Source organism: Phocoena sinus, chromosome 1 (assembly GCF_008692025.1).
Source record: "Phocoena sinus isolate mPhoSin1 chromosome 1, mPhoSin1.pri, whole genome shotgun sequence".
Classification (NCBI taxonomy): Eukaryota; Metazoa; Chordata; class Mammalia; order Artiodactyla; family Phocoenidae; genus Phocoena; species Phocoena sinus.
In genome coordinates, this window is record NC_045763.1 from 167,626,042 (window position 1) to 167,650,863 (window position 24,822).

The window sequence follows — 24,822 nt, forward strand, 5'->3', positions numbered from 1 at the left end:
TTGATCTACCATGTTTACCTGTAAGTTGATAAAACCAGCTTCTTTATGACGGTATATCCTTGGCTTCATTGCCTTGATTTATTTTAAATCACTTTATTCTCGATATCCCAATTTTCATACTTTCACCGCTGAATAGACACGTAGAAACCAATAGTTAGAAAGATAAAACATCATATAGATAGTCTACTCTGAAGTGAATTATTGGATTTAGCTGAACATCTCAAAACAAATTAGAATTTGATAGAACAGAGTAAAGAACAAATTGGATCTATTTTTTTTACTATACTAGAAAATACATGGCATATATTTGTCTCTTTTATAAGATTTCTATTTTTACATTTTTCATAAGTCTCATGACTTACTGATTTGCTAGAGCCACAGTAATATTTTATCTCATACTTATATATTCTAGAAATGTGGTATTCACGGATATAAATTCCATACTTCGCTACTTGGCTAGAATTGCAACTACAGCTGGGCTGTATGGCTGTAACCTGTTGGAACATACTGAGGTAAGGAATGAACGTTTCCTTGGGTGTGTTTTATTTTGTTTTGATTTAGGCTTTGGCTCTTTTGCGAACTTCATTTTATTGTTGGCTTATGGACTATTACTCTGTTTAAGGATATTAACAGAGTGTTAATCAGAGACCAAGTTAAGGAATTCTCATCTGTTTTTATTTTCAGAAAAAAAAGTCTTAGCTCCTAAGTTTGCACTTTCAAACCCATACCAGCTGTTGGGTCATTTAGTGCTGACTTCCTCTTCCTGGATTCCTGGAATTTCATAGCTGGATGTGACTGCAAAGGTCATCTTATGCTCTTATGCAGCTTTCTTACCTGGCAGATGAGGCAGCAGTTCTTGAAAAGTTACAAGGGCTCAGGGTCACACACATTTTCCTTTTCAAGTATATACCTTATTAACTATAGCAGTAGTAGATTAACTTTCAATACGGCACTTTAGATGCCTTTTTTTCCCCTGTTTGTATTCAGCTCTAACTTTCCTAAATCTTACAAAATTCAGAATATAAAGAATAGTTTCCAGGTATTTACTTCTAAATTCCGCAAGTGGATGAATCTGTTTGGCTGGGTACTGTCTGTTGCATTCGGTCAGGCTCATTATTCCTTTCTGCTTCCAGTTTTCATATTTTCCTTTTTCTTCCCTGAAGTGCCTCTTCACACCCCTGCAAAAAAAAAAAAAAGAAAACAGAGAAAAATAACCATATGTGTTTAAGTGCCAGTTTAGATCCCAGGCAATTACAGTTAAATCCACATAATGGTAAATTCTGTAATTGAGATGAGACAGGCATGGTTCTAACTGAGGTTGTTTGTTTGCTTGTTTGTTTAACTCTAAACCCTGGAATGCATTTCTTTTCACAGATTGATCACTGGTTGGAGTTTAGTGCTACAAAATTGTCTTCATGTGATTTGTTTACTTCTGCAATCAACGAACTCAGTCATTGCCTATCTCTGAGAACATACTTAGTTGGAAACTCCTTGAGCTTAGCAGATTTATGTGTTTGGGCCACCCTAAAAGGTATCAGTAATTCTTCTTGAAGAATTTCTATTTTAATTATTTAATATTTTGCTGGATAAGAGGTACATGTATTTCTACGTATATGAGCATCTATCTACCTCATGGCAGTCACTTAGGACTTTCTCACAAAGGAACGACCTCCCTGGCTATTTTATTCCTCTCCGGTTAAAGGAATTCCCCATCCTCTGCTGTCCCTGGAGGTTGACCCCATCTTGCTACTGCAGCTCCTCTCTTGCCTTTGGAGCTGGCCTTGTTCCTCATCCCATTTATGTCAGCACCTTTCCTGTCTCAGCCATTACTTAACTCCAGTTACTGTTGTTTCTGGTTGTCCAGTATGTGTGTGGGGGGTGGGGTGAGCTGGAGTTGTTTCTCTGGGAGGTCACCTTTTCCATCTTCTATGAGTAGTCAGAATATGGGATTGATGAGAGACACAAAGGGGGCTTGAATTTTGTTAGTTTATTTAAAAAACAAAAAAACCCTGCAGCAAATATGCCAAAATGTTTTATCATTCTTTAAATCTGGGTTATGTGAGCATTTTAAAAATTTCTTTAATATACTCTGTACCTTTTTTTTGGGCCACACCCCGCGGCTTGCAGGATCTTAGTTCCCTGACCAGGGATGCTGAACCAGCGCCCTCGGCCATGAAAACATGGAGTCCTAACCACTGGGCCACCAGAAAACTCCCTCTCTGTACTTTTTTTTGTGGCTTAACCTTTTCTCCAAATTAAATTAAATTGTTATAACAATAACCAATGTAAAATGAAGGACTTTCCTAGCTAGAACTTTTCATCTGTAGGTTTATGACATTTTGGTCTTTTGATTTTTGAGTTAATGTTCATAAAAGGAAGATAATATCTTATGGAGGTAGCTTTGTGATGCTAAAGAATTACATAAACTTTCCTTCAGTACCATTTTTGATATTACACCTGAAGAAAAGAGCTACTTCTTGATCTTGATTTTTATTTTGTTCTCTAGTGGATCCACTTAAAGCTTTTCCTCAATTATGAAATGTAGCATTGGCCTTCTAGTGGGTGTGTGGCAGTGGTGAGGGCAGGATTTAGGATTCACTCTAGTGAACTGAAATGAAAAAATATTTTAAATTAATTTCTGTGAATTCTTAAAATATGTTGAAGTATTAGAAATCACTTCCATGTGTACCCAGATTTTTAAAATTGCATTATAGAAGCACAGCTTTAAGCCATCTCATTTACTTAAATTAACCACGACTGGAACTTTGCTTTTGAATTTGCAGATATGTTGAATGGTTTTTATTTTATTTTTTTTGTGGTACACGGACCTCTCACTGTTGTGGCCTCTCCCTTTGCGGAGCACAGGCTCCAGATGCGCAGGCTCAGCGGCCATGGCTCACGGGCCCAGCTGCTCTGCGGCATAAAATTAATTTGTTTTTATTTTATTTTGTTGAATGGTTTTAAAATTATGTTTGCTAATAGGAAATGCTGCATGGCAGGAACAGTTGGAACAGAACAAAGCTCCAGTTCATGTAAAACGCTGGTTTGGTTTTCTTGAAGCCCAGCAGGCCTTCCAGTCAGTAGGCACCAAGTGGAATGTTTCAACAACCAAAGCTAAAGTGGTAAGCCTTTAAAATTTTTTTTAATGCTCACATCTTGTCTGCCTGAGATCTTAGATCTGAAAAGAAAATTATGTTCATAGTTTGGTTGTTTTTTTTTTTTTTTTCCTGATTAAAAAGGATCTTCTTGGAAGAATTTGTCATTGTTGAGTCTTGGCTTGCCTTTAACTGCTTGCCTACGTTAAGCCTTAATCTTCATAATTATATTTCTAGATGATTATGATCATCCATTGTGCGTCCCTTAGGAAATCCAAAGTCCAAGTAACTTAAATTATTTTATAACTATACCATCTTTTCTTCCTCCCAGATTTTCTATTCTCTGGGTTTTGAACCATTGTGACCTTTGAGTCCTGGGGTTCTGTAGAGCCTTTTTGTTGATTCTGTAGGAAGACGTGACATTGAATACATTAGAAAAAGGCCTTTCCCCCAATTACAGTCGCTTTACTTTGATCTGTTTACATATTACAGAGAATATGTTTACATATTTACATATTACAAATTTTACTCCGATGCAGTACAATTTGAAAACTGTTGTCTGCTTGGGTAAAGACACCACAGTCACCTCAGTTGTTCTGAGAAAGTATTCACCACTTTCCACCTCTAACTGGTCAACAAGTTCCATTATTATTACTTGTATCTATAGATTTGTCTTCTATCTCCACTGCTGTTGATTTTTATTGAGGCCTCATTACCCCCAGTTTGTTTTAAGACCATAATCTCATCACTGAACTTCCTTTTGTTTTTTGGTCTCTTCTTTTTTCTCGTTGAGACTTTGCAGTGTACTGGGTATAGTTTTAGAAAATACAGATAAGTAATTCCATACCCCTGAGGATTCCCCACTGCCAGAAACATAAAAGTCAACCTTATAAAGGCCTTCATGTTTTGGGCTTAATCGACTATCAGCATCTTGCCTACCCACTCAACATGTACTCCTAACATTGCACTGCTTTTCCCTGACTTTCAGTCTTACCTGTGCTGTTATTCCTTTTCTTAGAATAACTGCCCTTGTATACTCTCCATCTGATATATTTGCATTTATTTTTCAAGGTGCAGCTTGGTTCTTGCCTCCTTTTAAGCATTTTCCTGACGACCCTAAATGCTGTTGGTTAACTTCAACTGATTTTGAATCTTCAAGTGCAGGGACAATATTCTAGCCAGTTTTTTCTCATAACCAAGCTTGGTGCATAGTGGGTACTGAGTAAGTATTTGTTGAATGAATTTATTCTTTAAACATTTAACCATGTAACTATTTTTGTTGTTGTTGTTCTGCTTTTCAGGTACCTGAGAAAAAGCAAGATGTTGGGAAATTTGTTGAGCTTCCAGGTGCTGAGATGGGAAAGGTTACCGTCAGATTTCCTCCAGAGGCTAGTGGGTAAGAAAATATACCTTATAATTGGATACATTTAGTGGAAAAGCTTTAAGACAGTTATCAAATACTTTAAAAATCAATAGGTTAATATATAGAAGGAAATAAGTAAGATTTTAATTGTGGGAGTTAAAATTCTAAACATCTTAATAGTTTTAAAATTATTGATAGTTAATTTATAAAAAGTTTGTAGTTTTCGCTTATTAAAGCAATAGGAAAAATAACATTTTAATTTTATTCCAGGCAGAATTTTAATTGTAAATAGAAAAACATCCATTAATAGAAAGGCTTAAGTTTTATTAACATTTTGAGATTTTGGGGGTATCTTTTAATAAGGGTTTGTATTTGTACCCTGAGCAATCCTTTCAGTTAGCCGAAGAAGTTATGGTAGACGTATTTTAAGTTATTTTTTTTCCCAAATAAAGTAAGTGGAGTCCTGAAAAGCCCCTTCCTATTCATTAGTTTCCACTATTAGTAGGTTTCAAAACCCTTTTCACTTTTGGCAGCCATAGAAAATAATAATATATGACTAGCTTGTTAGGGAAAAGGACTGCTGTGGCTGGAGCCACCGGCATGGGTCTGCCTGGGTCCTTGCCCAGCATTCCCCAAGGCTGAGGGCAGTCTCTGCCTTTGCACATGTCAGTCTCTGTGACTCATGCTGGACGAACTTTGTAAAAGAACCCTTCCGGTGATGCTAATATAATAAAATGCCTTTTGTTAAAGCAGTTAGCCTTAGGAACTTAGCCATTGGGAAAGTATTGTGTCATATTTTACACATGAGATGGTTTTTTCCCCCAAATTTTGTTTAATTTCAGATTTTGTATTCTATAGCCAAATTCTTACCCATCTGTGATAAATGGAGTATGTAGACAGTAGGAAGTGGCAGATAAGGAAACTATTTTATTTTAGCCGTTCTTAATATAGTTCTTCACAAGCTATTTTATAAGTGCCATTAACAGCAAGCCAGTGTTAGAATTCCACATTTTCTCTCTGCTTTTCTAAGTTTGCCGATTTAGGTGGTGAAATAAAGGACAGGTAGAAGGAGATGAAAGGGAAATAACGGTTCTGGGAAATACACAGACTGAATCATTAAATGATTGATTGATAGCTAAGTGGAGTCAGTCATAAATAATACTTACTTTACATAGTTTAATTCCCTCAGATATCCTGGGTCCCTACCACCCAATATTCTGCTCTTGTGTTCTTGGTGTGAGAGGTCATGGTTGTTCCGTTGGGTAGTGACTTTAATGGTTTGATAAAAGCTAGTTTTTTAGCCATGGCTGTTTATAGCTATGCCATTTGAACATTTGTCCCTTTTGAATCTTTTTATATTTTCTGTCACTCTCACTTCTTGGAATAGTGAGCTCCTCATATTTATTATTTACTGTATAAAATATGTTTATTTGTTGTGAGTTATGTCATTTCAGTCCAACAGTTGAATACAGTTTTGGAATTTGGAATATAAGTCAGTGTTCAGGTTTAAAAACATTCATAATTTTGATCATATCTCCTTATACTGCAAAACAAGTCTTCTTTAATTGGTTTTTTAATCATTTTTTTTTCCTGTGTCTTTCATGAAGGCCAGAAGGCTTGAATTTTGCCTTTTATTCATATTCATAGCTAACACATAGATTAGCATCTGTTATGTGCAGGTACTTACCAAGCACTTTACATGTAGTAACTTGTTTAATCCTGTTAGCCCTGTGAAGAAGGCACTGTTATTATCTCGTTTTCCAAATGGTTTCAGAAACTGATTCATACAACGTTTTAGCAACTTGCCAAATGCAAACCTACGCTGTCTGGCTCTAGAATCCATATGACTGAAAATTATGTGCCTATGTCTGTTTTGTGTGGGAAAAGCCCAATATAGCATCAGTACTAACTAGTGCAGCATGGAACATAGTTTTCTTTAGCTCTCCTGACGTAGTTGTCTCTTGAGCCAATTATTTTACTTACCTTGTGAATGTTTTATAGTCCTGTTAGCTTTTTGAGGTTTAGAATTGTTAGAATTGCACACATTATTTTAGATTCAGAGATAGTATCTTTAAGTGTAATAGTTTGATTTCATCACACCTCTTAAGGGTAATTCCTGTATGTAAAGCACATTAACTGTCAATTAGTAGGTAGTCAGTGATTATTAGTCTTCTTTTTTCTCTTCTTAACGTGTTATTGGGTGTAGCACTTTCAGTGAAAACTGCACAAAGTATTTCTGTTTCGTTTTCAGAACTCACAGTCCTTTGTTTTACTTTTAATAAACCTTAAATTTTAGAGTAGTTTTAGATTTATAGGAATATTGCAGGAAAAAAAAGAAACCCCAAAAGTTACCTTCTACCTGTACCCAGTTTTCCCTAATGTTAACTAACATCTTACATTACTATGGTACCTTTGTCACAATTAATGAACCAATATTGATATATAGTTATTACCTAAACTCCATACTTTTTTAGATTTCATTAGTTCTTCCCTAATGTCCTTTTTCTCTTCCAGGATCTCATCTGGGATGCTACTTATGGTGCTTTATTTTATGCAGAAAGTTTTGAGTAACCCTCAATGCATTGCATTGTACTTGTCTGCATTAACCTATGCATATAAACTCCTTAAAATTGAATCATTGACCTAGAATGCTGTGTGACTATCTAAAGAAATAGACTGATTTTAGAAATGATATAAAGACATATCATTGTACTTTTCCCTCCCGGAGCTCTTGATATCAACTGAGATCAGAGGTGTGCATGAAACCAGGTGACTGTAGAGCAGTGCAACTGTGGCTGCTGTTATTGATGAAAAGTGTATTTTCAACAATAGTGGTTTAGGATATTGCTTTTCACCCACTTCATTGATAGAGGAGGATGTTGATATGTAATAATATTAACAGTGCCTCTGATTTATTTTATTCTGTGTAATGGTCAGCTGCCCATAGGTTGTGATCTGTGGAATATTGGTACTGGATGAGACCTTCAAGATCATTTAGTTAAAATCTTTTCATTTTGGCTTCTGAGAAAACTAAAGCCTAGAGAAGTAAAGTGCTTTCTTGTGGCTTTCTAATTCTCATGTGCTCTTTTATTTAATTGTCACAGTCACAGTGGCATCCTCAGAGGTGCTTCTGTCTTGTTTGCAATGGACGGGCTGCCAGTTCTCAGTAGCATCTGGTCTTAGTAAAGATCCACTATTGTGTAGCATTGCAAACAGTTTTGGAAGCAGTTTTCCTCTAACTAAATTACCTTTCATTCCTCAGTAAAAAAAAAAAAAAAAAGGAAAATAGAGATTAGCCTTAAGGTTGTAATGTTTGTCAATAACTTAATTCCTTTGTGAGAGGTTACATATGAAATTGTTTCTTATGACTATTTTATAAATGTTGTAGTCTTTTTCTTCCTCAGGGGCAGATTTTCTATTACAGTACTTCTTGTTAGCAAATAAAACAAGACTGGAATACCAGCTAGAAGGATTTCTGTTTAGTTCTCATCTTCTCAAAAAGGTTAAGTTTAAGTATTTAGTTAAAACATGTTAATGAGTTTCTTTGTAAAATGTTTTTGTTTTAGTTACTTACACATTGGGCATGCGAAAGCTGCTCTTCTGAACCAGCACTACCAGGTTAACTTTAAAGGGAAACTGATCATGAGATTTGATGACACAAATCCTGAAAAAGAAAAGGAAGATTTTGAGAAGGTAATTAAAGGTGTAGTGATGACCCTTTGTCAGTAAAGTTGATTAAAATTAGAGGGTGACCTGGTACCTTCATGGTATGAAAATTTAAGTTTGTTCTCATAGCTGCTTCTTTTGCTCATCTATGTATTCTTTGCCTGAGACCTAAGCCAAGAATTGTTGAGCTCCCATACCAAAAAACGTCAGTTTATTTTCTTCCTCCTCAACTGTTGTAGAATTTACTTAAGTGTTACATTTTCCTGCAAGTATCACTTTCTTAAATGAATTGGTCACTAGAGGCAGGTTTCCTTTTTGTCATATAATTTTATGAATGAAACGAACACTAAGTAGGTGTTGGAAAATGTGAAGGTTTCCTAGCCTCTTATATCATCTGTTTAGAAGCACTGTAATATATTCAAAGAGAGGGCAAATGATTGTCAGCATGACCAATAATAATCAGCTTTTCCAGAATAAATGGAAAGCACCATGAGATCAGCTTTCTCAGCTGGAAATTTGGAGGCTAGTGTAATGAATATCTCTCTCTTTTGTTTGTTTTTTTTTTTTCTTTTCTGATCTAATATCATACAGCTTCCACAGCCATTTCCAGGCTCTGTAAGACAGATGGTGTATTATTACATTTGCCCAAATGCAGTGTCAAGGATTGAAAATACACAAGAAAATGCGAAGGATACACTGATGGTTATTTTGGATTCTTACTGCAGGTTATCTTGGAAGATGTCGCAATGTTGCATATCAAACCAGATCAATTTACTTACACCTCGGATCATTTTGAAACTATAATGAAATACGCAGAGAAGCTGATTCAGGAAGGGAAGGCTTATGTGGATGACACTCCTGCTGAGCAGATGAAAGCAGAACGTGAGCAGAGGATAGAATCCAAACATAGAAGAAACCGTAAGGCACATTTCGTGTTTTATATTTTAATCGATATTCTTCTTGTATTCTGCTTCTTCAGTAGAAAATGATTTCTGTGAAAGATGATGGTTTGAAACATGTTTGGAAATATCTTTCATATGTTAATTCATCCCTTAGAAATCTTTTCTCTTTCTCTATCATCTTTACGTTGTTATTACTTTGTTAGCATGTGTGTGCCCTCAGCATCTCACTTGTTACCTGTAGTCTTTTGCACTGCATTCACTCCATGTAATTCCTTCTGTAGCTTTTTGTAGTTCTCTCTTAAATACTTAGCCTTTCTAATTAGAATGTTTGATGATAATGTTAGCCATACCCACATCTTCCTATCAGCATGTGAGTAAATGTGAATATAATATGTAAGCTTGATGCTACCCTATGTCTGAAATATCACTTAACAAAAAAGCATATTTGTTATTACTTGTTCCTGAGCTTCTGAATCTGGCTGTTTTTATTCTGTAATTATGTTCCAGAACTTCCACACTACTATACTTAAATGTTTTTTTTTAAAGTTTTTAAAATTTTATTATCCAGTCTTTTTTTAGTATATATATATATATATATATATATATATATATACCTTTTTTTAAAATTAATTAATTTATTTTTGTCTGTGTTGGGTCTTCGTTGCTGCACACGGGATTTCTCTAGTTGTGGCGAGTGGGGGCTACTCTTCGTTGTGGTTCACGTGCTTCACATTGTGGTGGCTTCTCTTGTTGCGGAGCATGGGCTCTAGGCATGCGGCTTCAGTAGTTGTGGCTCGTGAGCTCTAGAGCGCAGGCTCAGTAGCTGTGGCACACAGGCTGAGTTGCTCCGCGGCATGTGGGATCTTCCTGGACCAGGGATCGAACCCGTGTCCCCTGCATTGGCAGGCAGATTCTTAACCACTGCTCCACCAGGGAAGCCCTATACTTAAGATAAATCTTGAGTGTCACATTTGGGAAGTGTAGTAAATTCAAAGTGTTATGGAAGTCTTTTTTTTTTTTTTTACCCCCTTTTAAATGTTTCTCTACATTTTCAGATAGTTAACAACTGGACTTTTAGACCTAACCTGATTCTTTGAGAACAGGTAAAGTGTCCGTGGTATCTTCAGTAGATTCCACAGAGAATCATTGTTTAACAGTTCTTTCTTATTCATATGGGGCAGGTACCTACCTGACATAGGTAGGACCGTAGTCAGTGGGGATATAGAGTTTTTTCCCTGGGATAAACTTGTATCACTTTTTCTATCATCTCTCATTTTTGGGGATCCAAGAGTATCCTGCTTTCTGCTGGAATGACTGAAGGTGCTTTTGGGGAGCCGAGGGGCTCAGGCTCTCAGCCAGAGATGTGTTCTTTAGATGGGCATGTGCTGCAGTACCGATGCCTGGGCCGGGTCAAACCGGTCTGTCCCATGGGTGTGAGGTGGCAAAGGAACAGAACGCTTCTGCTTCCAACACCCAGTGTTAAATTGGAGGGGGCGACTGATCGGCCAGTTGTGCCATGATGGGAACATGGAAAACACTGGCTGAGAGAAGCCTTCAGGCCTTAGACATCATCTCTTACCCTTCATCAGTGCTACATCAGTGGAATGTATTGACTTCTAAAACAGGGAGAGAGTACGTTTCCTAAGTGTTTTGTGGAATTTCTTCATTAAAAAAACTGCATTTACTCTTGGTATCAAATATTGGAACTATTACGGTACTTTTAAACTAGTGCAGTGTGCTTATAAAATCAGAATGTGAAAATTTCTGTCAAATTATAAGGCTGTTAAAATAATTTGAATTCAACCAGATGAGTAATACATTAGATAAACTATAGTATAACTATCATTTTATAGCTGTTGAGAAGAATCTACAAATGTGGGAAGAAATGAAAAAAGGAAGCCAGTTTGGTCAGTCCTGCTGTTTGCGAGCAAAAATTGACATGAGTAGTAACAATGGGTGCATGAGGGACCCAACGCTTTATCGCTGCAAAATTCAGCCACACCCAAGAACTGGAAATAAATACAAGTAGGTGTATTTCACTCATTATGCTCGGTAGCTTACTGTGCTTTTGCTTTGATGCTTCTGTGAACATGGAGTAGGGAGTAGCTGCAGAATAGTCAAGAGATCTGGATCTTTGTTCATTTGTGGCCTTCGGTAAAGCATGTAGCCTCTCGTTACTTACCTATCAATTAACGTTATACTAGGTTATGTCTAAGATCATTTCCATCTATAAAAGTCCTTGAGTCTGCCTAAAGTTGCATTTTATGTATTGATCAGGTATACTGTGGTGTGTTTCTTTAGATGAAGATACTTCTTTTCCTATTATAAACTTTGATTCTGCTAGACATAAGTTTATTCGTAAACATGATAGAAGATTTAAAGAAATATGAACAAGAAAGTATCGTGTTTTTTTCTAATTTTGGTTAGTTTTCTGTGTGGTTTTCAGGTTAATAGATTTTTTTCTTTAAATCTCCCCCACCTGGCCATTAATTTATAAAGTAACCATAGAATATATTTTCTTATACTTTGAAGAGGCCTACTACATACAAATGCTGAATTGTAACTTCTGAAGAGATTGGTGAATGTAAATGATTTCCTGAGTAGCTAATATAACTTTCTTTACACTTGTGGGTACAGGTATGTGTGTCTGTATCTGGACAAACACTTCATGTGTGTATATATATGTCCTTAATTTTTAACAGGGCAATTGCTCCTTGTTTACTAAACAGATACTTTGAATACACTTGGAAAAGTGAGTTTGGATACACATTTTCAGTATCAGATAATTGCAAAGCATAGTGCAGTAGCATCTTAATGAAGTTGTATCTTAAAAATTAGAAGGCGTAATGCAGTAATACATTTTAAAAAATTCAAATGGAGACTGTGGATGCGTTGCGTACATTATTTTAGACAGAAATTGTTTTTAAGACTATTCCATCTTAAATGGAATTTTAATCAACCTAATAATTTTCTTCTCTTTTACTTGAGAGAGGAGGAAACATTCTGTTCTTGAATGCATTTACTTATGAAAGTATTAAACCTAGAGATTTACTTGAGTGTGGGATTATTTAAGATATTGAAAAGCTAAATTCCCTTGAAATTATTATTGCTTCTTACCATGGTATACATTGGCCATTACAGGAATATGATTATAGAATTCACTGCACCAGTATCCAGTTGTCTGTTAAGTTGCATATTTGCTTTTGTGTTTGAGTATTGAGTGGGTAACTGATTCATTGTCCTTAAAGTCTGATTAAAAAAAATGTTTTGATGTACTTTGAGTATTATGAGTCATAACACCTGTTGGTTTTTAAGAAATTCTTACCTTATAAAGAATTATGTTTTAAATTAGTACAGCTGCTTATAATGCCTAATCTGAGGTGAAAAGGGTAAAATCCTTCATTGATTTTCAACATATTCACTTTTTTTCCTAGTGTTTATCCGACGTATGATTTTGCCTGCCCCATAGTTGACAGCATTGAAGGTGTTACACATGCCCTGAGAACAACAGAATACCATGACAGAGATGAACAGTTTTACTGGATTATTGAAGCTTTAGGCCTAAGAAAACCGTACATTTGGGAATATAGTCGGCTAAATCTCAACAACACAGTGCTATCCAAAAGAAAGCTCACATGGTTTGTCAATGAAGGTCTAGTAGACGGATGGTATGTTTGCTGTTACCTAGAATTTTGAGAGGAAGTCAGGACATGGTATATCACTAATTTTTAAACTGCTTTGAGGGGTGGGGAGGATGAATGGGAGGGGTTGAAATGGATAGGGCTGTAGGGTTTCTGGTCCTTGTCTTTATTTTATCCAGGTTCTCAGGTACTGCTGTCTTTTGCTTTAATGCAGCAAACATGGAGTGCCCATGTTTGGGCACAAAGATGGAGTCCATGTTTGGGACTAGAAAAAGTTGGAAAATCTCCGTAGCACATTTATAACCTATAGTTTGAAAATCTCTGTAGCACGTTAATAACCTATATGGGATTTCCATGAGAACGATGAGTATAAAAATTAAAGTCATCTTAGAGGCATGTATCCATGTAAATGAAACCTGTTCAGTTGGGTTACCATACTTATAAGCCTAAGAATTTGTTTTTTTACATGAATTAACAAGTTTAGTTTTTATTAGTATCATGTAATAGTGACACATATTAAATATATATTGAATAATATGTGATTTTAGACTGTTTTACTGTGGAGCTGAATTTGATAAAGGGGAAGTTTACCTTGGGCCGCATACGAAGGGTGTTATTGCAAACTTACTGAAGTTTGCAGATCTCTGCAGAATATTAATAACCAACATGTATATTTTTTACAACCCAAAAGGCTTTATAAAGTGTATTTGTACATGAATGAGAGGCTAACCATCTCTTATCTGTGTCTCATCGTCATATGTAGAATAGGGATCTTGTATGTTTGTTAAATAAAAAGCAAATAAAAATGTTGTAATGCATATGTTTTCTGTATTTGAAAATGTCACCTTTGTGTCTCTTTTCAAATGTACTTTTACTGTTTCCAGTAGTGCCTTTATTTTACTGAGTAATTTTTGACTAGTAAGCAGCTTTCTTCTTCCATGAACTTGGGCTCAATGGTATTATGATCTGCCTAATTATTATAACCAGCTCTTAGTCGAAATATTTAACAAACGGAATATAATGTTATGCAATAAGGTATATTGTACTCTCTGCATCTACATGTTAAATATGTCTCCTTGGTTCTTAAAACTTTGCCGTATTTCCCAGGGATGACCCACGATTTCCTACGGTTCGCGGTGTGTTGAGAAGAGGGATGACAGTTGAAGGACTGAAACAGTTTATTGCTGCTCAGGTGAGTTATAGTTTCTTTTCCAGCTCCTCTGTTTGGATTTTTAAGTATCTAATAATATCCTTTTAGTCTTTATTACTCCTGTTGTTCTTTCTGTTCTTTGCTTGTTGCTTATAATGCAAGGGCAGAATGTTTTTGAAAAAAACACTGTTGTGATAGTGGAAAATTGAGAATGTCCTAAACTATGCTAGGGTTGGACAAAGGCAGCTGTGGTGTTTTCACACAGTGAAATCTATGACTGTTGACTCTTAACTGTTCAGGGTAACGAGATTAGTGTGTACAGACTAAGTTTTATATTCCAGTGGAAGTAAACTTGTAAGTGTTGACTGGGTTTATTTTCTGGCATGCTTGACTTAAAGAAAATATTCTGGTTAATACTTCTTGCCCTTTAAGCTGTTCTATTATTGTTTTTCTAGGGTTCTTCACGTTCAGTTGTGAACATGGAATGGGACAAAATTTGGGCATTTAACAAAAAGGTACATGTTTTGACTCCTGGTCCTCTTTTTTTCATGCCTAACTCCTAAGTAATAGATTACGTGTAGAATTCATTAGTGTGCTCATGGCAGGGAAAATTTTGTGAAGAATATTACAGTTTTGCAGAGTTTTCAGGAAAATGGAATGTTTTACTTTTTTAAACATATAAAGTGCATTAAGCCTATAAATGATACCAAACAAGAACAATGATTAAAACAAACTTGGAGTTATGGGGAATGGTAACAGTTTTTTCCTTAAATCTTTTTTGAACACTTTGCATTTCATTTTTCTGCTTTCAAGCTGCGAGCTCTCTGTAAGAAGGTATTACTTAATGCTTTTATTTGCCTTACTTAGCACATAGCTTTTAGCATCTTACATGTTATAACCTGAGATGTTATACAGCTTTGAAGCACAATCACATTTATATGAGACTTGCTTATACAGACCCACTGAAATGCATTATTCCTAGTTTAAAAAAACATGTCCTCTAGTTTTCTTAGTGGCAAAGGGAAGATTTGGCTAACTCCATTCTCCTGTTCCCTTGTTTACTGAGAGGACATAGAGTTTTAAAGTTACAGATTTCATTGAATTGTATTGAAGGTTCGTTAATTATAATCCCTGTGTCTTATTGAATCTAGCTTAAAAAAAAAAGCTGTGTCTTACATAAAAGTCAAATGAGGAATACTGCATATTGACATTGTTAATTGGAAGCAGATGCTTAGACACTATAATAAGGCAAATCATTGAAGTGCCATGTTTTAAACTATGGTTTCTGTGATTGTGTTCTGTAAATTCTTTTTCTTTGTATTGCTGCTTGATTGTGCTGATGCCTTGCCTCAAAAAATAGTTGCTTGTCTCGCATGTGTCTTGAATTTATTTTGTCTTTTGTGTTTAGTCAGTTTTTGGATACATAATGGAATTATTAATTGGTTCGCTCTGTTGCTGCAGTTACTAATAAATACATTCAAAACTTATAGGCAGAGTTAACATTGGAATACTTTTCATTAATAATCCATGTACATTTAGTTCAAATATAAGAAATACATTTCACTACAGGCCGATAATTCTATAGGGTCTGTTAAATGAACAGCATATTCCCCTGTCTTCTTTCCTTCCATTTTCTCTTGCTAGATAAATCACTTTCAGCTCTTCCAGATAATTTTTTTTGGTATTTATTGCCCATATCTCTAAATGGGATGTGTGTTTTGCTTCTTCTTGATTCTTTGTTTGTTTGCTTTAGGCATCATCAGTTTACTTTTCACAATGGAAGATGAGGATTTAGGTCTCCTATTTTTTCTCATAACTCGTTGGCTTTCTTGTGGCTAATTGTTACGTTTTTGTTTCCCTCGTTTGTTTAATTTTCTAATTCCATCTCAGACTCTGCGCAAGTTATCTAAATTTCCTGCCAAAATGTTCACATGCCTCAGGTATTTCAGTTTCACGTTAGAGACGTCTCTGCCGGGGCCTTCGTGCTGCTCACATCTGATCTAGATGAGAGACCTGTTAACTTCTGAAGCCCAGCTGTGCTCCCAGGTCACTCTTCCTCATCATCCTGAGAATTCCCTTTGCTTTTCTTCTGTGATGGATCATCTGGTTCTTGGATCTTCCTTCTCTTTTTATTGCCTTTTTGCTTTGCTGTACTATATCCTCTGGTGGCTCCCTGAGAAGGGGAGCATGGGATGAAGATTTTTGAGACTTTTATATGAACAGCTTCTTCACTTTGAAATTTCACAGTGATGTGCCTTGGGGTGGGTCTGTTTTCATTCATATCCATTGGAAGAACATGTGGCTTCCAGACTGGAAACTCATTCCGTCAGTTCTGGGAAATGTTCCTAAGTTCCTTCTGTTTCTTTGTTTTTTTCTCAACTATGTTGTCTTTCTCCTCTGTGGAACGTTTCTTGAGCACATGTTGGATTTCCTGGACTGTTGCTCTAATTTTGTTTTCTCTCTTATTTTCCATCTCATCTTTTGGCTCTACTTTCTGGTAGATGTACTCAGCCCTATCTTCTCAACTTCTGTTGAGTTTTTCATTTATGCTGTCATATTTCCAAGATTTCTCGTTTGTGCTTTGAATTTTCAGAATAACTTCCTGTTCCTATTTCATGGTTATAATATAATCAATGGTATTTTTTCTTATGTCTTTCCTCCAGGTTGTTTATTTTGTTTTTTCTTTGATATTAAAGGCATTTCTCAGACATCTGGTGAGCCTTGGTTATCTGCTCATCTTTAACACAGGGGACTGAGAGAGGGATTGGAAGCCCTGAGAAAAAGATTGGGCTTGTCAGCTGTGTCTCACTGTAGGATGGTCTGGCTGGCCGGTTAACTGAAAAGCCTCGACGTCAGTAACCTTACATCTCATCTCTTGGACCTAGGCAGTTTTTCCAGAGGAGTTTCTTTCAGTCAAGTTGCCAGAAGTGTGAAGGTCTGACTGCCAGGGCTTTGGAACTGACTGGGGAAAACTCTGGGGACTTGACATTTAATATCATACATTTTCTTAATACCCTTGTCTCACAGCAGAACCCTCAGCTTCAGAAGAAGAGTCTCTGGACCTTTTGGAGTAATTTAAAACCACTGATCCAGAGATTTTGAGAATTGTACAATTTTAGAACTGAAGAAGACTTTAAAATCTGTTAATCCAAGATTTCCCAAACTTGTCTGATCCTAACCATCCAATGGAATGCTTGTTTAAAAATAGATTTCCAGGGCTTCCCTGGTGGTGCAGTGGTTGGGAGTCCGCTTGCTGATGCAGGGGACACAGGTTCGTGCCCTGGTCCGGGAAGATCCCCCATGCCGCGGAGCGGCTGGGCCCGTGAGCCATGGCCGCTGAGCCTGCGCGTCCGGAGCCTGTGCTCCACAACGGGAAAGGCCACAGCAGTGAGAGGCCCGCGTACCACAAAAAAAAAAAAAAAAAAAAAAAAAATTCCAGACTTTACTTCAGACGATTAGAATCGTTGTCGTTCAGGGTTAAGTGGCATGAAACTCTGTGCCAGCCAGTGCCCTAAGGGATCATTGTAATTAGTCAAGTGTGGGAAACAGTCTTCTGCTCTCTTTGTCAGTTGAGGAAACTGAGCTGCAGTGAACTGAAGTAAGTTTCTCAGGTTGGATTGTCTAGTTTTAGCTTCTTTAAAAGAAGAAATTGTATCTTACTGGCTTAAATACTAAACTGAGTAGTCACAAATTAAATCTGTGATCATTCTAACCCAGTAGAAGCTGAAAGAAGGAACCCTTAACCAGTAAGAATGACTTTTAAACCTCAGGGAAGGAAAGAATGAAACAGTAAGTTTAGAGGGGGGCTGGCGCTGATTTAGTACTGGCATGAAATATAAGCAGGTAAGGAGTAGCCATCAAGGGGAAGTTAGATGGCTTTTCAGACTTTTCTGACTGACCCTCTGAGCATGGTTTCTTCTCTGTTCATTCAGAATTTCTGAGAAATACTCTCAAAGCAAACAACAACAACAAAATACCAGCCAAACAATAGAAACAAAAACCCAATATAAACCAAAAGACACAGCCAAGTTTAATTAGCCATACCACTATTTCCTGCATCCTTCTAATGGGAAGAAAATGACTTTCATTACTTTACTTAGCTATTTGACTCCGCACTTGCTTCTGTCTACATTTTTCTTCCAAATGCTTTATTTACTATCTAAATACTGCTGTTGTGATTGGTCATCATGGATAATTTTAAATTGAATAGTGAAATGAGAAAGATACATCGGATCCAGAAGGGGGTGCTGCTTCTGTTTTGGAGGTAGAGTAGGTTAGAATGTAATGAGTACTACCGTTCATTCAGTTAACCTGTAAATATGTGTTGACTACCTGCATGTGCCAGGCCCTTGGGAACACAGTGGTCCCTATATACGTGTGTATATATATATATAGCATGCAGACCAGTAGAAATACTTGTTTACTTTTAATCTATAGAATTGCCTTATTATAGTGACCTAATGCTGTTCTGCTTTTGATGGTGGTGTGTTGCCTAGCACTGCTTATAGAAAATGATACTAAAACACATATTTCTCTATTCCTTCAAAACAGTCTTCTCCAACAATACAAAATGGAGTATCACATTTACCTGTAGGACTGTTACATAACCCCACAGGATAATTTTCCTTTCTAATATCAGAGTTAAAAATTACTTTCAGAATATTTCTAATATGCTTTAACTATTGGTTTCTCTTCACTTGTCAGTAGTTATTCTTGGAAGGGAACTCTAAATCCTTCATGCAGTCTTTGTTTATGATTGTTTTTCTTTTTTCTACTTGACAGCTAAATGTTAGAGAAGAGTTAGCTGGTAAACCAAAAAATTAGTAAATGCAGTAACAAAGAATGCCAGTTGTTATTCCTGTGCTATTACTTATTTTATTGATGAAGTTCTAAAAAATCTCTGAATGTTTTAACACAAGGACGCCTTTGTTGCAGGTTATTGACCCGGTGGCTCCACGATACGTCGCGTTACTGAAGAAAGAGGTGATCCCGGTGGACATCCCTGAGGCCCAGGAGGAGATGAAAGAAGTGGCCAGACACCCGAAGGTCGCTCTCCGGTTTCACCAATGTTGTTCTCTCTGTTAAAGGAGCAGGATAATCAAAAGGAAAAATGTACTTTGGTGGCAATAGCATGATTGGGGACCTTTTTTTTTTTTTTGCGTTACGCGGGCCTCTCACTGTTGTGGCCTCTCCCATTGTGGAGCACAGGCTCCGGATGCGCAGGCTCAGCGGCCATGGCTCACGGGCCCAGCTGCTCCGCGGCATGTGGGATCTTCCTGGACCGGGGCACGAACCCGTGTCCCCTGCATTGGCAGGCGGACTCTCAACCACTGCGCCACCAGGGAAGCCCTGGGGACCATTTTTGATCCAGCATTATTTGTCAGGATTTCATACTAATCAAAAAAATTTTTTTTCAATTTTTTATACAGTTTTTAAAGGTTACTTTCTGTTTACAGTTATTACAAAATATTGGCTATGTTCTCCGTGTTGTACATCCTTGAGCTTATCTTATACCCATTTGTTGTACGTACCACCCTTCACCCCTATATTGTCCTGTCCCCCACGTCTCCCCAGCTGGTAACCACTAATTTGTTCTCTGTATCTGTGAGTCTGCTTCTTTTTGTTATATTCACTAGTTTGTTGTATTTTTTAGATTGCACATGTAAGTCATATCATATAGTATTTGTCTTTCTCTGTCTGACTTATTTCACTTAGCAGAATGCCTCCCAAGTCCATCCATGTTGCTGCAAATCTCATTCTTTTTTATGGCTGAGTATTCCAGTGTGTGTGTGTGTGTGTTTGTGTGTGTGTGTGTGTGTGTGTGTGTACACACCACGTCTTTGTCCATTTATCTGTTGATGGACACTTCGGTTGCTTCCATATCTTGGCAATTGTAAGCAATGCTGCTGTGCACATCGGGGTGCATGTATCTTTTCGAATTAGTGTTTTTGTTTTTCTCGGATATATACCCAGGAGTGGAATTGCTGAGTCTTATGGTACTTTTATGTTTAGTTTTTGGAGAAACCTCCATGCCGTTTTCCACAGTGGCTGCACCAATTTACGTTCCCACCAACAGTGCACAAGTGTTCTCTTCTCTCCACATCCTCGCCAGCATTTGTTATTTGTGTTCTTTTTGATGATAGCCGTTCTGACAGGTGCTAGGTTACAGTATCTCATTGTGGTTTTGGTTTGCATTTCCCTGATGATTATCAATGTTAAGCATCTTTTCATATGCCTGTTGGCCATTTCCTCTGGCAAAACGTCTATTCACTTCTTTTGTCCATTTTTAAATTGACTTGTTTATTTTTTTGATGTTGAACTGTATGAGCTGTTTAAGAATTGGATACTAATTGAAGTAAATGTTTTTGTGGATTTCTTACTGAAGAAATTTATGCTAGCGGTATTACTATCCACAGCACATCACACAGAACTGTTACACTCGGTGCCTATTTTTTATTTTGTGGAGATAGCATATTAGTGTATAATAAGAATTTATTTCTTCCTGGAGGTATTATATAATCCATGCTCTTATCTCTGTGTGAAAGCTGAGGTGCATTCTCTATTAGCTGGGTTATTCGCTGTTGCCTTTAAGCCAAAACATTTGACCTAATAGTATTGAATCACAGCTTGAGTCCAGAGTCTATCATGCTGCCATTGGTTCTGTTTTAGAAAATATCAGTGAAGTGACAATGATATCTGTCTATCTGAATTCGGAATATAAATCTTAAATACAGGTAGCAGGGAGTTCCTCTTAGTTAAGCCATGTTTGTTGTCTCACACGGTTATAACTGCTAGGTTGATAGTCTTGAAGAAAAAATAGATCCTTTTGTTCCAGCTTTGTGAGTTGTCTGTAAACATCTTTATTATCCAATGAAACTTACGTCCATAGACTAACTCACTCATATACTAATAGACTAATATATTCATAACCTTACTCATAACTATGTTATGTTCATAGACTTACTCAGGTGTAAGGTGATATGTTTCATGAACAGCTATAAATGTTTTAAGTGGTAGCCTATGATTGCCTTTCTCTGTATGACATTAGCTTCTTTTTAATTTGGAAGACTTATTTTAAGGGTACCCCTAATAAGACTTGGGGGGAGAGAGAGAGAGAGAGAGTGTGTGTGTGTGTGTGTGTGTGTGTGTGTGTGTGAGTGTGAGATTGATTTGGCTTTACTGTTGCCTTTATCTTGCATCTGATGGGTTCAACCAGGTGCATGGTGGTTTCTGATATATCATATTGCCCACTACAGTTAGTTTAAATGTGAAGCTTAATGTTTTAAAATTTGAACGGTGAGAATAAAACTTTTAAGGGTGCTTATTTGTAATAATAAAGAATAAGTAATAGTTAAATAACTAATTGATTAGGAAACACTTTAAATGATGACTGGATTGCTCAGTTTGCTCTGTGGAATTTTCATTATCCTTTCCCTCACAAAGTGTTCTATATTTAGCCTGTCAGTATTCTGTTCTGAGCCCAGCATAGTATAAGTTGTTGCAACATACTGACTTTTTTCAAGTGCATTGGTGCATTCAATGAACAATTATTGAACGTGTTTTATTTAACATTTATTCAAAGGATCTTCTTACACTTTTTTTTTCTTTTGATTTTGGTCAAACAAAAATCTGAAATTTAACAAATATAGCATTCTTTGTATTTTCCGGATCTCTTTTTCTTCTTCATATAATATATACTGAAAAGGCAGAAAATTCATCTTTCTGTACATGTATGCTACTGTCTTTCAAATGTGTCTCCTAAAATGTGAAAGATCTACCATTTCCTGCTAAGATGACGTCTGTTCCTATAGTGACGTTCCACAGCCACTGATGAGGAATGACTTTATTTTCTCCTTTGCTGCAAAAGCAATGAGATTTTTGAGGGCTAGCAAAGCAGATTCTGGTTGGAGGGACACTGTGAGACAAATACTGTCTTAGCTCTAAAAACAAAGAATGATTGTTTTAGGCTGGAAGTAATCTCAGGGGCAGGCCACCCTCTTCTGACTCCAGTACATTATTGGTCAGGTGTCTGACCCAGGGTCACAGAGCTGGGAATCAGACTAATGCAGATGACTGCTGTTTTTGTTAAGGAATAAAATGAATGAATGTATAAATTTCATACTGGTTTCAATAGTTGTTGTTTCAACCAACATTCTCTTTTTTTTTTTTTTTTTTAATCAGAATCCTGATGTTGGCTTGAAACCCGTCTGGTATAGTCCTAAAGTTTTCATTGAAGGTGCTGACGCAGAGACGTTGTCAGAGGGTGAGACGGTTACATTTATAAATTGGGGCAACATCAATATTACTAAAATACACAGGTAAGAACTTTTTGTTTGTTTTCAAATAAATATGGAAGGAAAGTCTTTTATGTTTATTCATTTATTAAAAATTACCTAATTCAGACCCATTGATGGTGCTGGCTGGTACATCTACCCAGGCATAGATGCTGCAAATTCTGGACGCATTAAGGTTTTTTTCCATATATGTTTCATTACATTAATAGGGTATTAGGATATTGCTTGTGATGTTGAAAACGACAGCATGTAGATATAAAAAATAATTCTAATGCTTTAGGCCCCCCTTTTATCATCTAATTCTCAGAATGCGATTGCATGGTGGAGAGATCCTTTGGACAGAAATTGTATGTATAACATTCTGTATATCCTAAAGTCTACTTTATTTTTTATTTTTAAATTTTTTTTATTAATTAATTTTTATTGGAGTACAGTTGCTTTACAATGTTGTGTTAGCTTCTGCTGCACAGCAAAAATGAATCAGCTGTACATATACATATATCCCCTCCCTTTTGGCTTTCCCTCCCATTTAGGACACCACAGGGCATTAAGTAGAATTCCCTGTGCTATACAGTATGTTCCCATCAGTTGTCTGTTTTATACCTAGTATCAGTAGTGTATGTGTGTCAGTCCCAGTCTCCTAATTCCTCCCGCCCCACCCCTTTCCCCCTTGGTATCCATACTTTTGTTCTCTACGTCTGTGTCTCTGTTTCTGCTTTCCGAATATGGTCCTCTCTACCATTTTTCTAGATTCCACATGTATGGGTTAATATACGATATTTGTTTTTCTCTTTCTGACTTACTTCACTCTATATGACAGTCTCTAGGTCCATCCACGTCTCTACAAATGACCCACTTTTGTTCCTTTTTATGGCTAATATTCCATTGTATATATGTACCACATCTTTTTTATCCATTACTCTGTTGATGGACACTAAAATCTACTTTAAATTTAATCGTTTTGTGCTGAATATGAACTTTCCAGTTATTATAGTGTGCTACACTTACCAGTTCTTAAGATTACACAAATGGGACATAGTATGCTAAGATTAATTTAGTAAACTCTGAAATATCAATTGTCGTGTCATTACATATGATGTCAAGTAATTGATAAATGTTTTGAAAATACAGTATTGTAGATTTTTTAATGTTTACTCCAGGTGACTTTAAAATTCATAAACATGTTCATGTTCTTCATCAGATGTATGGGGGATCTGTCCACATATTAGTATCTTGATAGCAGGGACTCTACTTCATTCATCTCTTAACCAGTTAATGTCTGGCACCTACTAGAAACTCAAATGTTTTATTTGAAATTTTTCCAAAGAAAATTCCCTATCCATTTATTACAGGTACAGAACAAAATAATGCATTTGTGGCAGTTAAGGTTTGTTTTCTGAAAACACTTTCCTATCTTATTTTTAGAAATGCAGAAGGAAAAATTGTATCTCTTGATGCAAAATTGAATTTGGAGAACAAAGACTATAAGAAAACCACTAAGATCACATGGCTTGCCGAGACCGAACGTGCTCTTCCTGTCCCAGCAATCTGTGTCACTTATGAGCACTTGATCACAAAGCCCGTACTGGGAAAAGACGAGGACTTTAAGCAGTATGTCAACAAGAACAGTAAGGTAGCCTCCTGAAAGAAACCCTATTTCATCTTGCTCTGTTGTATCAGTATAACCTTTTCTTTATAATTTTTAAAATTAGTTTTAAGTATTTGTTTCCTCAGATAAAATGGAAAAGATTTCTAGAATTTTGTTAAAAATGATATAAAAGAATAATGTTCCCATTTTATAAATTCTAGAAACCGAGGCACAGTGAGATTCAGTAAGTTGCTTGAGGACAGGAAATAAGGCGTAGAGCTGGGGTTCAAACCCAGGCCTCCTGGCTCTAGAGCCCTTGTGCTTTAGTGCTGCGCCAGCGTGCCTTTCAGCTAGGTCTGTGTGCTTCTTGTATTGTACTTCATATTTATAGTGGGAAATTTCTTTATATCTGAAGGGACACCAATTAAGTTAGTTAAAAAGTTCATGAAGCCCATCAGTATATAAATGTTAACTTTTAGAAATATAATGAATAATTGTTATTTATTTTAATATTTCACTGTTTTACTGCATGTGCTTAAGTAGTAAAGTTTTTAACATATCCTGTTACAGCTACTGGAAAAACTGCTTGCATTTTAGGGTTGTTTTTAGTGCTTTGATGTTCAAGAAAGTGTATTTTGGTCTTATACCATCTTTACAGCATGAAGAATTAATGCTGGGGGATCCCTGCCTTAAGGATTTGAAAAAAGGAGACATTATACAACTCCAGAGAAGAGGCTTCTTCATATGTGATCAACCTTATGAACCCATTAGGTAAATCAGTGTAACTGAACATTTAAATGAAAATGCTTAAAATTCTTATAGTGAATAATATTTTAAAGATTGAACTTCCACTAAAATACTGTACCTGACAATTCTCTGTTCGGTTTCATTTGTTCTTCTGTATTTACTGTTTCAGACATCATTGTAACAAATTTTAACTTTGAAACAGCATAATAACAAATTTTATTTCTAGAACTAAACCATTCATCTTCACATGGTCCAAGTAAAAAGAAAAAAATTTCAGTGTTATCTTTGGATAAACATTATAACTATTACCTTTTCTTTTTTTTCTAAATTTATTTTTTATTGAAGTATAGTTGATTTACAGTGTTGTATTAATTAC

At 36.3% G+C, this 24,822-nt stretch overlaps 1 protein-coding gene across 1 annotated transcript in view; it reads left to right on the forward strand.

Moving 5' to 3' along the window:
* Positions 1-24,822, forward strand: part of EPRS1 (glutamyl-prolyl-tRNA synthetase 1) — a 69,233-nt gene that overhangs the window by 6,634 nt on the left and 37,777 nt on the right. Inside the window, exons 3-16 of the mRNA XM_032631515.1 lie at positions 413-512; positions 1,375-1,531; positions 2,983-3,122; positions 4,397-4,491; positions 8,025-8,151; positions 8,850-9,042; positions 10,880-11,051; positions 12,461-12,694; positions 13,775-13,859; positions 14,273-14,332; positions 18,753-18,863; positions 21,999-22,135; positions 23,537-23,744; positions 24,358-24,470. Of these exons, the coding sequence (XP_032487406.1) occupies positions 413-512; positions 1,375-1,531; positions 2,983-3,122; positions 4,397-4,491; positions 8,025-8,151; positions 8,850-9,042; positions 10,880-11,051; positions 12,461-12,694; positions 13,775-13,859; positions 14,273-14,332; positions 18,753-18,863; positions 21,999-22,135; positions 23,537-23,744; positions 24,358-24,470 (1,932 nt within the window). The remainder of the gene's footprint in view (positions 1-412; positions 513-1,374; positions 1,532-2,982; positions 3,123-4,396; positions 4,492-8,024; positions 8,152-8,849; positions 9,043-10,879; positions 11,052-12,460; positions 12,695-13,774; positions 13,860-14,272; positions 14,333-18,752; positions 18,864-21,998; positions 22,136-23,536; positions 23,745-24,357; positions 24,471-24,822) is intronic.